Consider the following 13,794-nt stretch of genomic DNA (forward strand, 5'->3'; position numbering starts at 1 on the left):
AGAGAGCCAAATGAAATTCTTTTGAAAATGGCCCTGAATACAGAACTGCAGAGCTTTGCTGGCTGCTTTCTGAGAATTCAGCCTGTTTCTATGCTAATATATAAATATATTTTTTTCTCATAATGAAAACATTGTGTAATGTAAAATTACAATTTTAATTAGAATGTTACAGAATATTAGGTGTATTCCTTTGGTAAAAAGTATGTTTATTAATGGACTTTGTTAATCTTTCCTGAAATGAGATCTGTTGGACAAGATATTTTCCATAGATCTGTTCACTGACATTAATTATTTGTCTACTTCGGGTCTTCATGTATTTTCTTATTTGCTTAGGCTGGAAGTTGCCCTAAATAACTGTGAACGTTTTTCTAGGACAAGTGAGACTTGGATGTTTGAGATGGTTTCTGAGAAACTACAATTACTATTTGCAATTTTTTTGTGAATCTTGATTGTTTATGACATAGTTCATATAAGCTTATGTTGCTGTTGAAGGAGACATAGCTTCGTTTTTCTGTTACCATGCTGTTTGTTTGGCTGTCATATTATCCAGAGCAAGCAGTTGATCTGGCTCTAAATTAACCATAAAACCTGATTTATTAATTATTTTTAATTTTTCGTCACCTTCACTGTCAGTAGCAAGGTTCTTGTCACTTGAGGAAAGTATATCAGAAAAATGTTTTTGAAAAAACAAAACAATTTTAATTACTTTGTTTGTTCCTCTGCTTAGATTGCTGCAAACATAATATTCTTATATGTGTAATTAGTGTACAGTTTATAAACTTAATCTGCAAGAAAGCAAAAATTTCCTAGTGGTTCTATTTAAAAAAAATAAAAATTAAATTCAGGAGTAAATTACTTGCCCTTTGGTGATACGTATGTGAGGGAAAAAATGTAAGTTAATTACAGAATAAATCATATTTAGGTGATCGTGAAATTCAAGCCAAAGTGAAACATTTAATTATTTTTCTTGTTGTAACTTGATAACTGTCATATTTTCCTTTGCTTCCTTATGCTTTGTCATTTCATACTCATACTTAGTTACCAATTTTTTTTTCTAACAGTTTTGTACCCCTTGCTTTCTCTTCTGTAGAGAACCTTTCTTGTCAAAGCCTTCAAAAATATACTAGTTATGATTGAATGATTTGTCTGAGTTGAAACTCTTTTCTAATTTATTTGCCTAACTTAAAAAAATAAAAATGAGCCATTTTTTTTTTTTAATACAGATTTTGGGAAAATAAATGACATCATTACGGACCATTACTCCGCATTTTTAAAAGCGTATACTCATTTTTTAGATTATCTGTTGAACATGTATGAACGTGGCATGTATGGCAGAGATACAGTCTTTATTATACATCAATGTGCTTGGCATAAGGACAAGATGCATGGATCTGTTCTGTGGATTTTACTTTTTTTCGCCCCTTAGCATCCAATTCCAGCATGTGAAAACTGATCCATTTTAGGAGGAAGAATATTCAGTGTTCTTGGGAACTGAAAAAAAGGATGGTTTCATATCCTACCATCCTTAGGGATTTCTTGTTTTAGTGGATGAATGGAGATGGTGAAACCAAGATGTTGGACCTTTTGAGTGGTATTGAGGGGGGACAAAAAGCTCTGGGGACTTCCGAAAACTTCTTAAAATGTGGGCAAGAAGTGTGATGAAATGTTTAAAATTGTAAAATGTTAAATGTAGAAAGTAAAACAAGTTCTTCCTCTAGCAATTGAGTTACCTCATATCAGTTGTACTAATAAGTAACACATAGTTTTAAGGGGCAAAAAATGATTGAAATGTAGACTCTGACAACAAGCTTGTCAGTGTTTTAAATAATGTTAGTTTCAGTGGCTTGTCATCCAACTTCAAGTGAAAGAAATTGAAAAAGAATTTAGAAAAACAGCAAAAAAAGGAAAGAAAGGACTATTGCCCTATGTGTACAGTTTGTATTTAAACATAAATACATAAGATGAGAATATACCAGTTTTAAACAGAGACTGATAGTAAGTAAATAACTCCCAACCCCAGATTGTGTGTGGAGGTGTGCCTGTCTGGCATTTGTACTAAGGTTTCTGTTGGACAATTTATTTTAAGGTTGGGAAGGTCCTCCACCACCTCGTGGATGTGAAGTTTTTGTGGGTAAGATTCCTCGTGATATGTATGAAGATGAATTGGTTCCTATTTTCGAGAGAGCTGGGAAGATCTACGAGTTTAGGCTGATGATGGAATTCAGTGGTGAGAATCGAGGCTATGCTTTTGTAATGTACACTGCTAAAGAGGAAGCCCAGCTAGCCATCAAGATTCTTAACAACTACGAAATTCGTCCAGGGAAGTTTATTGGTGTCTGCGTCAGCTTGGACAACTGCAGACTATTTATTGGAGCTATTCCAAAAGAAAAGAAGAAACAAGAAATACTGAATGAAATGAAAAAAGTTACAGAAGGAGTGGTGGATGTCATCGTTTATCCAAATGCCACTGACAAAACTAAAAATCGTGGCTTTGCTTTCGTAGAATATGAGTCTCACAGAGCAGCTGCAATGGCTAGAAGGAGGCTAATCCCAGGTAAACCTCTTTTTAATTAAATCAAATTCTGGGGTAGCAGAATACGTAACTCTTTTTTTTTTTTGGGGGGGGGAGGTGAATAGTAATCTCTTTTCTCTTTGATTTATTGTACTTTGAGAGTTACAAAACTGTAGTAGTGCTTTTCAGCTAAAACAGTTTTTGTTTATGAATCATTTTTTAAAATAAGTGAAGTTTTAAGCAGTTCTGAGAACAAAAAAAAAGCGTTTTATTAACACAAGTTACTGCAATTTACAAGATAGATATTGGCTTGGGCAAGCATCCAGTCTTCATTTGCATGTACTAGTCTCTGCACAGGTGTTCTTTCAAAGCTGAGCTCAAATTGTGTCCCTTGTTTTCATTGAGAGGTATGAATGACGTTACTGATATTTCATATTTTAAAGATGGTTGGAAGCAGGTCTTTAATATTTTTGTAGAGAATCATTTGTTGTGATTATTTTCTTTAATTATTTCAGGTAGTAACATTTTACAAATTTTGCTTAAGTGGCAGACAACAGAACCGTCTGTTTCTGGTGGTGTGCATCATATTTATTTGCTTCTTAGAGAGGTAATCTATAAGAATGGCTTTGTTTTCCTTTGCGTCTTTCTTATTGATGTAATGCTTCTTTGCTGTAGGAACGTTCCAGCTCTGGGGTCATACTATTCAAGTAGATTGGGCAGACCCAGAGAAAGAAGTTGATGAAGAAACAATGCAGAGAGTCAAAGTGTTGTATGTAAGAAATTTAATGCTCTCTACTACGGAAGACACGATTAAAGCTGAATTCAACAAGTTCAAGCCAGGAGTGGTTGAACGTGTGAAGAAGCTGAGAGACTATGCTTTTGTTCATTTTTTCAACCGAGAGGATGCAGTTGCTGCCATGTCTGTAATGAATGGGAGGTGCATTGATGGAGCTAGTATTGAGGTAACACTGGCAAAGCCAATTAACAAAGAAAGTACTTGGAAGCAACATTTTAATGATCAGATAAGTCCCTGTTCTGAAAATCTCTTAGGGTTTCCCAGCAAAGAGGATGGTCATCAAAAATCTGCATGGAAACAAGCAAACCTTTCAGTTCGTCTTAATGGGCAGCACAGTCCAAGCCCCCCTGAAGTTGAAAGGTGTACGTACCCATTTCTTCCAGGAACAAAGCTTACTCCAATTAGCATGTATTCCTTAAAATCTAGTCACTTCAGTTCTGCAGTAATGCACCTGGATTATTTTTGCTATAAAAATAACTGGGTACCACCAGAATACTACCTGTATTCAACCACGAGTCAGGATGGAAAAATACTTTTGGTGTACAAGGTACTTGTTCCTAGTATTGCATATGGTTCCCAGAGTTACTTCATGCCAGACAAACTCTGTACAACATTAGAAGATGCGAAGGAATTGGCAGCACAGTTGACACTTCTGCATCTAGGTAAGCATAAATGCTTTTAAATAGTTCTTAAGAAACAAAGCTAAAAAAGTTAACTTCAACATTGTTCTTTGTGTATAGTTTTGGAAAGCTCTTTTTGCATTGCTCTCTATAGACATTTTCAGCACTATAATGGTATCATTGGAGGGTTCTTGAAGTGAAACGTGCTTTTTAATTATTTTTTCTAAACCAAAAAAGGGAGAAAACTGAGATACAGTTATTCTTAATTCTTTCGAAGTTTAGCATCTTCATTTGTATTTATTTCTTAAAATTAGAATGTGGCTGCTAGAAAGTAGAAGTTCTAATATAAAAACCTATGATATCTGTTCTTCTTGTAACTGAGAAAGCAAATTATTGCATTTCTGACAGTCCATTATCCCTCCTTCTGTTTGAAGTCAAAATACGAAAATAATATAAAATGTAATGTTTGACATCTGGTTCCTGTCCAGTATTTTTCAATTCTGTAATACTGTGCTGTAGCATCCAAAACACAGAACTGATTTCTAGTGCCATGTCATTTCATTAGTAGTTGTAGCAGCCCTCAGCTGATAAAACATTCAAAATGAAATCAGAATTTCGGCCCTTTTGTAAATGGATTTGAAGGCTGTTACACAGACATACCATATGCTTTAAAAATATGTATTTCCAGATGAAACTTTGTGTAATTTATTCCATCTGCTCTTATCAGCAAATGTACTTTCTCTTCCCTTCCTTTTTCATCCTGGTGTATTTCAAGATGAGATAGGACTGACCTTTATAGGTTTGCAGGTATTATGAACCGTCACTTGACTTCTCTGATCTGCTCAGTAATATTCTTGTGTATCAGTACCATGCTTTCTTTCAGCATGCCTAGATCTGTAGGTGCTGTATTGTGAAATGAATTCTTGCTAGACTTTTGTGCAGCAACAGGAATATTTTTCTGTCATTAAAAAATATTTCTAGTTATTTCTAGAGCCAGAGGCTTCCTTTCTTTCCGTGAAGAATTATATTGGAGATGATAGGCTGTTCAGCTAACACAAACTAGTTCATTGTCCTATTCTATGTAAAAGACTTTTAGGTAGCTTTTATTACCATTTAAAAGAGGGGCAAAGCAAGAGTTGTTTGGGCCAAGGCATAGTTCGGGTTTTGGAGTGGCCATAGGCATGTTACCTACAAGCCTTATCTAATATCTAGGAATTTCAGGCAGTTTGTACTTCTGTTACTTTTATTTCAGTATATTAAAGAGACCACAGTGGTTTTTACACTTTCTAGTTTTAGGAAAAACGTGTTAGAATGTCAGCCTCCTGAGGCATGAGCTTGCAGGTTGAAAGGCACAAAATTCCTTACAGGCAGTGTCTGAGGCATCGGGCTTGGTGATGCTGGATTGTGCAGCTCTAGATAGCGGCATGGTAAGATTGCACAATGCAGCTAATAGTCATTTCTGATTAGCTGTGCATGCATCCAGCGCTCAGAAATGCATCCACATTGAATAATTGTTTTTTTTTTTTTTTTTTTTTAAAAAAAGTAAAATTATGTATGGCTTACTGCTTTCTCTTCTCAAAGTATCTTCTGCTGCTGGTTATAATTTTTTGGTTTGATTCTTTTTTAGATACGAAGGGAGGATAAATGAGATTAGATAAAGAAGCGTTTATTATAATGGCTTCACTTAATAATTTTGGTCCAGTAACCCTAAATTTTTAGGGGAAAAAATGATAACCACAAGGTTAAGTGTGCTCCTGTGTTAGTGACACTTCATTTCCTAAGAAATGCTTCAAGACAGCATTCTCCATTCTGTGCTTTGTTTCCCTGCATATCTGGCCGTGCATATCTGCCCATTTTGTGGCTTAAAGCTACCATTATAAAAAGGTGTGCTTGAAATTGTTTTGGTGATTCTTTCTCAGAGGAGTATAAGAGAGAATTCTATAAGAGAGAATTTTAAACTGAGAATGCCTATCCACAGCTGATATCAAATCCAGAATGCAACAAGTTTAAAAAAAAAAATAAAAATAAAAATGAAGTGTGTGTTGAGCTTTTTATCTTCAATTATAGTTGTAAGCTCTATAAGGGAAAATGTTTTAAAGTGAATTTAAACTATCAGTATTTTAAAGCTTTGTAACATTTCAGGGTTCTATGTGCACTGCAAGTGATATGAGTTTTTACCAGAATTCCCAAATCCCAGGTTTGGATTTTTAAAAGCCACCTAATGGCTTGGTCTGGTAATGCTGTGTTGTTATCTTTGAACTCTGAATGTTCTTTATTCTTCTGTTGTCTCTGTGCATCCTCTTTTCTGAGGATTTGGTTCAGCACAAAGCATTCACAGCCTTCTTTCAGAGCAAGTGTGGCTGAATTCTGAAAGACACACCTTTTTCATGTTGATTTAAAAACCTCTGTTTGGTGTTTCACATTGTAATACCAAAACATAGCTTTAAGGACTGCAGAAATAGTGTTTTGTTTTTCTGTATTTCCCCCCATCTAATCTACAGAAGTTTTTATTCTAAGTTAATATACTCTGTTGAAACAAATACCTGTTGCTGGATGGGACAGAAGATCCCTCTTACTCAGTGAAGTGTCTGTCATATGGTCTGACATGTTAAATGATGCTGCATGGGTATGTGTGCTTGTACGTAGCAATGATTTTGAGAAAAGTCTCTGTGTACTTCATCTCGGAAGCAACTTGCTATAAATATAAGTATGCAAAGATGACCCAGAATAATTCCAGCTGGTAAGTAATTTTCTTACAGGAACATAAAGGTGTTGCCTGCTTAATTTTCTGTAATGTTTATAGTTTGTTTCTTTTAAAAGTCATGTAAGTAGATTAAGGTGAATGAGAAAGGGCTGCTCTGAGAGAATTTGAAAATAGAATACATGGAGAAAAGCTGTTGGAAACCAGAATGAAAAAGTCTTCTTAGTAATCTGTGCCATGCTGAAGTCCAGAGACTATCCAAACAGTGGGGCAAGAGTATGAGTTTTCCAGAAGGTATAAGAGGTAGCAGCAGAACATAATTTTTGCCTTATTTCAGGAAGAAAAAAGGAATTGTGACTGTAAAAGTTAAGAGAATATCTGTACTTATTTTGTTTGCTGTTTCAGTAGTTGTCTTTTTTTGTGTGTTTGAAAGGCAGAGTCAAGGTTTTGTCGTGGTTTTTTTTTTTGTTTTGTTTTTTTTTGTTTTTTTGCCCCATAATGACTTTCATTAAGGTTTGAAGGGTGCATTAAGTTGAAGACTGTCTTTCTGACCTTTATGCAAAAGGATTGAATTTCAGGTTCCTTGTGCTATCATTTGTGCTGAGCAGTCACAAACTTTGCAGCTATATATTTTGTTTGGTGTTGATAGGCAAACTGTTGGTAAAGGCAGGCTTCCCCTAATCATTTTTTCCTTACGCCTTGTTTTGGTTTACTTGGTACACTTCAAGATGTATTAAGTTTTGTTTTGTAACTCCTCATACATTGCTTCTTAAAGCAAAAATACGTGATTTGACAAAGTTTCTTAATTCTTAAAGCCGAAGAAGACAGTCTTAGCTAGTCCTGTTTCTTGCAAAGGTAGACAAAATTTCAACAAGATGCATCTTGTTATTTCTTCTGTTGATAAGGAGATGAATTGGACTTACTTTGGATATATTTATTTTTTGTGCGTAGACTGGCACTGAGCTTTTTAAAGAAAGCTGTAGATGTTCTGCAGAGTAGATAGTGTTTTAATAGCTTACTGCAACTCTTTCCTTTTGAGGTGTGCAGCCCCACTCCCCAGGTGACATCTCTGAGGTTACATGGTGTCAGAAATAATGTCAACATCTTAACTCTGTACAGTAGCAGTAAGTACAAAAGCAAAACAGCAGCTTGTGGTTGGTCAACACCTCAAAGCTGGTATGGGGTAGGTATGCCATCCCTGGAAACCTGCTAGAATACAGGAGGAAAAAAAAAAAAAAGGCATATACTACTGGTGTTGCTACGTAATGCAGAGTATTGAGGGGCAACCAAAGTAAATCTGCACTTCTCAGTTTTCAGAAAACACTTTTCATGATGCTGCAGTGCTGCACATAGAGTACAGGTAATCTCCATGAGAAAAGAGGATTTATTGATATTTCTCTCTTACCATGTGTAAGTCTTGGGGTATGTAGAAGGACCTTGTAGATTCAGAAAGGTCTCTGTTCCTCTGAATTGGTGTATTATTGTTTGAGATCATCTGGTGATCTAAGATCACATTTTTACACAAACAGTTCTTTTTATGTAAACATTCACGTTTTGATCAACTTAAGTTGAATGTCAAAACAATATATATATATATATATTATATATATATATATTATATATATATATATATATATATATATATACACACACATATATTTTTATCAACCATGTTATGCACCCGGTAGAGTTTGGAGAATACTCAGTCTGTTTTTCATGAACATTTTGGGTGTACCTTGTATATAGTCAAGAGAAGAAAAAGGAGAACCGAAACCGCAGGAATAAGGGTTTTTAGAGAAAAAAAATATTGTAAAAATCATAAAATACTGATTATGTAACTTCAGTATTTTTCTGTTGGTCATTGCAAATAGTGTATTTTTATCTAAATGTTATACTACAAGTAGAAAGTTATTTTTTAATGTTAGAGCGGGTTTTTTTTTTTATCAACACAATAAGCAAGATATATAAAATCAGGATATTCACATAGTAAGGACATCTTTACTAATCTCCTGTATCTAGTATAAAGCGCTCTATTATTAAAAACAGGTATTTCTGTATCAACAGTACTTGCTTGTTGCCATATACAGTAGTTCTGAATAGATAGCAGTACAACAACTTACCACTTGGTGTCACCTGAATATTTTGAAAATGGTTCTCAGATAAGACAGACACGATTTCAGTGAAAGACAAATAAGCTATATTTTAATGTTACTAGATAAGCCTGGAGTTTTTTAATTCCTTGTTCTGTTCGTGATTTATTTAAATATATGGAAACTATATATCTAGGTGTTCATTTTTGGGATATGGAGCCAGACTGCATGTTGAAGGTCCAGAAGAAGGTGACAGTTTACAGTTTGGGTTGGGAGGGGTAAGAGGGAAGGAACAGAACAGAAAGAAAACTCTACGCCCTGTAGAAGAAATGATTACTTTCTCTGTTATTTTGAACATTGTTTCAGTGTGGGTTTGTCTCTAGAAGTTGTATGACACCTTGGTGTTCGCAAGTTACGCTTTCCTGTCAAGTGTGGTGCCCATGTAGAAAAACATGGTTGGTAACGCTTCCAACTCCTGCCTTTTTGGACTCTGTCCTTCAGGCTAACTAGACATGAGGCAGCTCCAATTTTGAGACTATATAGCTGCATTAATTAATGCAGAAGCTGCTCCAAGACCAGCAGTGAAATAGTGCAGAGCCAAATTGAAACTAAAAAAGTCTGTTGAGAGGCATTATTTATCTGTCAGGTACCTTGCATCATTAATACAGCTTTGTAGGTTCTGGAATCAATTTGGCTCATCCAGATGACTTTGAAGTACAGGTAAAGGAGAACCTGAAGTTGTGTAGATTTGAGTTGCAGGAGAATTTCTACCTCCCTTTCTTCAGTGAAGGTAATCATCTGAGGCCTGAAAAAGCAGAACATTCTTCTAAGAATGATTTCTGGCTTTACTTACTGCTGGTGGAACTCCACTGGTATAAGGAAATTTTGACTTGTTTGTTAGGTTACACATTAAACTGACTTTATTTTAATTGTGTTAATTTTTTTGTATAAGAAATGTATTTGGATATAATTGCTTGTTAAATTATATCCAAATAAATTCTTATATACTACATTTTCTTGTGAAATACTAGCTTCTGTTTGGTGAATGTAATTGCATAGATAAGCATTTATTTTAGAATGGACGTATCAAAATGGAGTCAACTGTAATAGTGCGTGCAGGCATAAATACAGCGTTAGGTAGCTGTGACCCCTATACTTAGTAAACATACAGGTGCTTTAATATCTAAGAGTTCTGAAAAGCTTTTCTGATGTAACTGTAGCACTGAGGTCCATTGTGTTTACTAGTGACTTCTCTGCTTGGTTAGTGACTGACTATCAATTTTCTATTTATTTATTAAAAAACAACAACAACCCAACACATCCAGTGTTTGGTTTCCTGCGTGTGCTGTAGTCATGTTCCTGTCTGGAAGTGATGGAGATTCAGGAAGGTCCCTGCAGTTGTAGATCTTCCTCTCCCATCTTACTCATTTGCGTGATCTATTTTGGAGGCTGAGGATAGTCCCTTCAGTTTCTTTCTGTTATGAGTAAAAAGAGTAAAGCTTTCATAGTCTTGTACCAAATCCATGTTATAGCAGGACTCTGTTTTACATAGTCCCAAAATAGTGTTTTTTGGTGGAAATTACATCACTGTGCACTAGTAAGTACTCTGTTAAAATCTTGTTAGTCTTAGAATGTTGTGATAGCCTCCTTAAAAATTAGTGTTGTTTTTACTGCTGTATTTTGGAGAGAGAGAACCTGAATTGTAATTCAGATGTTTGGCAAATTCTTGTTTACAAAAATGCAAGTCTATATTGTTATTTAGCTAAAGTTTTTTTAATTAAGATCAGCTCTCTCCTCTCCTTCTCCCCCAGCTGAAACTAAATTTAGATGGAAAAATACATGAACTATATATACTTGGTCCAAGTGAAGACCTTCTTCATTTATTTAAGCAAGTTAAAAAAAATATAGTATTGCCTTTCTTGATAACAAAACATCAGATGTCTTGTAAAACACGAAGATAGACAAAACATCTAGAAACTAAAGTTTTATTTGTACTGTTTATCTGCAAAATAAATTACTATTTCTGTTATGTTTTTCTTATAAATAGTTAACATTTAAAATGGAAAACTTCATATGTTCTACAAAAAATGAGAACTTAGCATAGTCAGTTGGAAGGAACCTACAAAGGTCGAGTCCAACTGCCTGACCACTTAGTGTAAGAAATAAAGTACTCAATTCAAAACTCTCTCTGTTAGGATTCTAAAGCATTTAGGAAAGAAACGGTATTTTTTGCTAATGTTCAATATTTTCTAGGTAGCCCATCTGATTTCAGTGGAACATTGTGCAGAATAAATTATTATTAGATTACCGGGGTAAGAAAACATGGTTCTTGACTGTAGTTAATATAGTCCCTCAACTTGAAACAACTCCTTTATATTTACCAGAGAACTCCTTTATTTTTTTAAGTTTTGATTTCTTAAAGAGGTTTAAAAATAATAATAAAAAAATTCTCTTAATTTCCGGCAGAGCTCTGTACTGATGTGATGATTCATTCCTTCCCATGGCAGGGGGGTTGGAACTATATTATCTCTAAGGTCCCTTCCGACCTGAGCTGGTCTGTGATTCATTCTGTGATATTCCCTATATAGTAATGGGAAACAAAAAATGAGACTTAAGCAAACTGCTCTATTAAAAATGTACTGGACATCACGTTATTTTTCTCGTTAGAAGAGACAGAACTACAGTTTTGATGTCTTTATGGAACAAGACACAAATGTTTTGTGTCTTGTTTCCTTTTAGACTTTGTCCAAGCTGCTTCTCCTTAATCCTGTGTTGCAGGGTTTATGAAGGGCTGTTGCATGGCTACACAGCAGTTAGTTACTTTTTTTTCTTGATTAGACATTCCTAAAAATCAAATTTCTTCACAAATCTGGTGAGAGAACTATAAATCCTATACTGTCCTATAACAATTAAGTAAGCTTTGCTACTATCCATCTGGTTATTAACAATTTGGTTCATATAGTGTCAAGGTTTCTGTGTTACAAGATGTCTGTGCAGTGTATCATTCTTCCAGTGCTGATGCAAATGGTCTCCTGAATTTACAATTTAAAATTTCATTCAGGGAAACTCCATCAGCACATGGAGACCTATGTAGCACATTGGAAGATGGTAGAATCTCTTTCTAGTCCTTAAGATAATACTCTCTGCAGCAAGAGGCTGGGTCCTGGGAGGTTTCTCCTTGCTGAATCTGACTTGGGAGTTATGGGGAAGAAGTTTCATTAAAATTTCCTCAGTTTTAGGGATCTGCCAGGTTTTATAAGTGTATTCAACAATAAAATATCCTTTGTTCCCCTGCACCTGCTATTCCACGTGACATCGCACTGTGACACACTTTAAGAAGTTAATTTTCTGGTAGAAGAAAGCATTTAGAAGCACTAGAAAAGTAAAGATACTACTACATCTGTGAATCAAGGAAAAGCATTTTAGTGGCTTATTAGAGCATATAAGTAGCAGTTTAATTCCAGTTCACCATGTGGTATTGTTTACTGCATGCATTCTGAAGTGAGTGGATTGAGTTTCATATCTTACTGCAGATTCACTTGTTTAAGCTTTTTAACTATCGCATGCAGTAGCAATTCACAAATCAAGGATAAAACTTATGTAAACTAGTTCAAGAGTATACTCAGCATCTGGCTTTTTGAACAGTTGTATTGGTAGACTTCTGTCATGGATTTGGGACATTTAACTTAAACGTGTCACAGTTGATTTTTTTCTTCTACTATTTCATTATAAGCATTTTCTTTACTTCGACATTGCCTTGGTTTGTGTTATAAAAATTACCTTTATTGCTGTTCGAACAATTAACAGCTGAGTACAAAAGGTAAGATGCTTAAAAAATACATACATGTAACGTACTGGCTTTATCAAATACAATCATAAGTGGTGGTTGGTATTTTTTGTTTGTGATTTTTATAATGTAGTATAGGATGTTCCTTTTACAGTATGAATTTAAATCTTAAATATTTATCAGATGGCTTACACAATTGTTTTTGTCACAATCCTGAAGCAACCATATGCTTTTTCTGTCCCTAAAAGCACCAGTGAGATAGTAGGAATGAGCAAACATCCCAAGATTACTTGCTGCAGTTTTCTTTCCATCAAAAACATTCTCAGCACTACTGTTTGGGCTGTTAGTTAGAGCAGTTGGGGGTGTGCATATAGCAAAATAACCTTGAGACCAGCAAGGCTCTTAGAAATACCTAGTCCGGTGTCTGTTTTCAAAAGAGACTGTAGCACTCCTGTTACAGACCTGCTGATGGATCAGCCAGTCTGATGTTCACTTGGATAGTACAGCACAGAAGTTAGGGTTTTAATTCCTACAATGACTTTAAACTGATCTCTGAATCACTTGCATTTCCAGATAAGGTTTAGATTTGTGTTAAGAACCAGAGTTGTTACTATACTGATGATAGGGGCTATTTCTCCGGGGAGCCAGTTCCATGTAAAAAAAAGTCTGTGTTCCTCCTCTCTTTTGAAGAAAATAAAAATAGCATTATTTTAAACTTTCTGCATGATACGCCACGATGGTAAATGTTCTCTTTTTTTGGTGTGTGTATCTGTGGATGAATTTAATGTGTCAATGGCTGTCATTGCTGAGGCTTCGCCCATTTTAAGATGGGGATTACCATTTTCTCTGAGTGTTGTGAGATAGCTTTTTAAAAGCTTATAAGGGAGTTTGAAAATAAAGTTAAATCCATGCTTCATGTTAGCTTCATTGCTGGGAGCTTCTAATCTGAGTCATCCAGGATTTGTCCTAAAGATTGTTATTTTTCTGTCCCTGCTGCTCACAGACAGGGACCATAAGCTTGTAAATCTAGGCCTGTGTAGGAGAACTTGGAGAAAAACAAGTCAGAAAGATAGAACAAGGTTGGTCTATGTTTATGCATGAAATAATTTGACTGACATCAGTAGAGTCAGTAACTTCAAAATAAGAGTAAATTTAATGGGCTTTTCTAGTCAGTTGCTGATTATGCTGAAGACAGAGGTTTGTTTATGAAGTAGGGCTGGCAGAACATGGTACTCCATCGTTAATGCTCACTTTGACCTAAAGCATTAATATGAAAGACTGCTGCTAT

The 13,794-nt window shown here is 35.2% G+C and overlaps 1 protein-coding gene and 1 long non-coding RNA gene across 3 annotated transcripts in view; one reads left to right on the forward strand and one right to left on the reverse strand.

Moving 5' to 3' along the window:
• Positions 1 to 13,794, forward strand: part of LOC311436460 (putative RNA-binding protein 46) — a 35,150-nt gene that overhangs the window by 19,929 nt on the left and 1,427 nt on the right. For both annotated transcript variants that reach the window (XM_084518673.1, XM_084518672.1), the window contains exons 4-5: positions 2,087 to 2,554; positions 3,188 to 3,970. In XM_084518673.1, coding sequence (XP_084374799.1) covers positions 2,087 to 2,554; positions 3,188 to 3,970 — 1,251 coding nt within the window. The remainder of the gene's footprint in view (positions 1 to 2,086; positions 2,555 to 3,187; positions 3,971 to 13,794) is intronic.
• The window catches only part of LOC311436461, a 38,518-nt gene that overhangs the window by 3,708 nt on the left and 21,016 nt on the right, over positions 1 to 13,794 (reverse strand). Inside the window, exon 2 of the long non-coding RNA XR_014692869.1 lies at positions 9,370 to 10,194. This is a non-coding gene — a long non-coding RNA (uncharacterized lncRNA). The remainder of the gene's footprint in view (positions 1 to 9,369; positions 10,195 to 13,794) is intronic.

Source organism: Aythya ferina, assembly GCF_964211825.1.
Source record: "Aythya ferina genome assembly, chromosome: 4".
Lineage (NCBI taxonomy): Eukaryota > Metazoa > Chordata > Aves > Anseriformes > Anatidae > Aythya > Aythya ferina.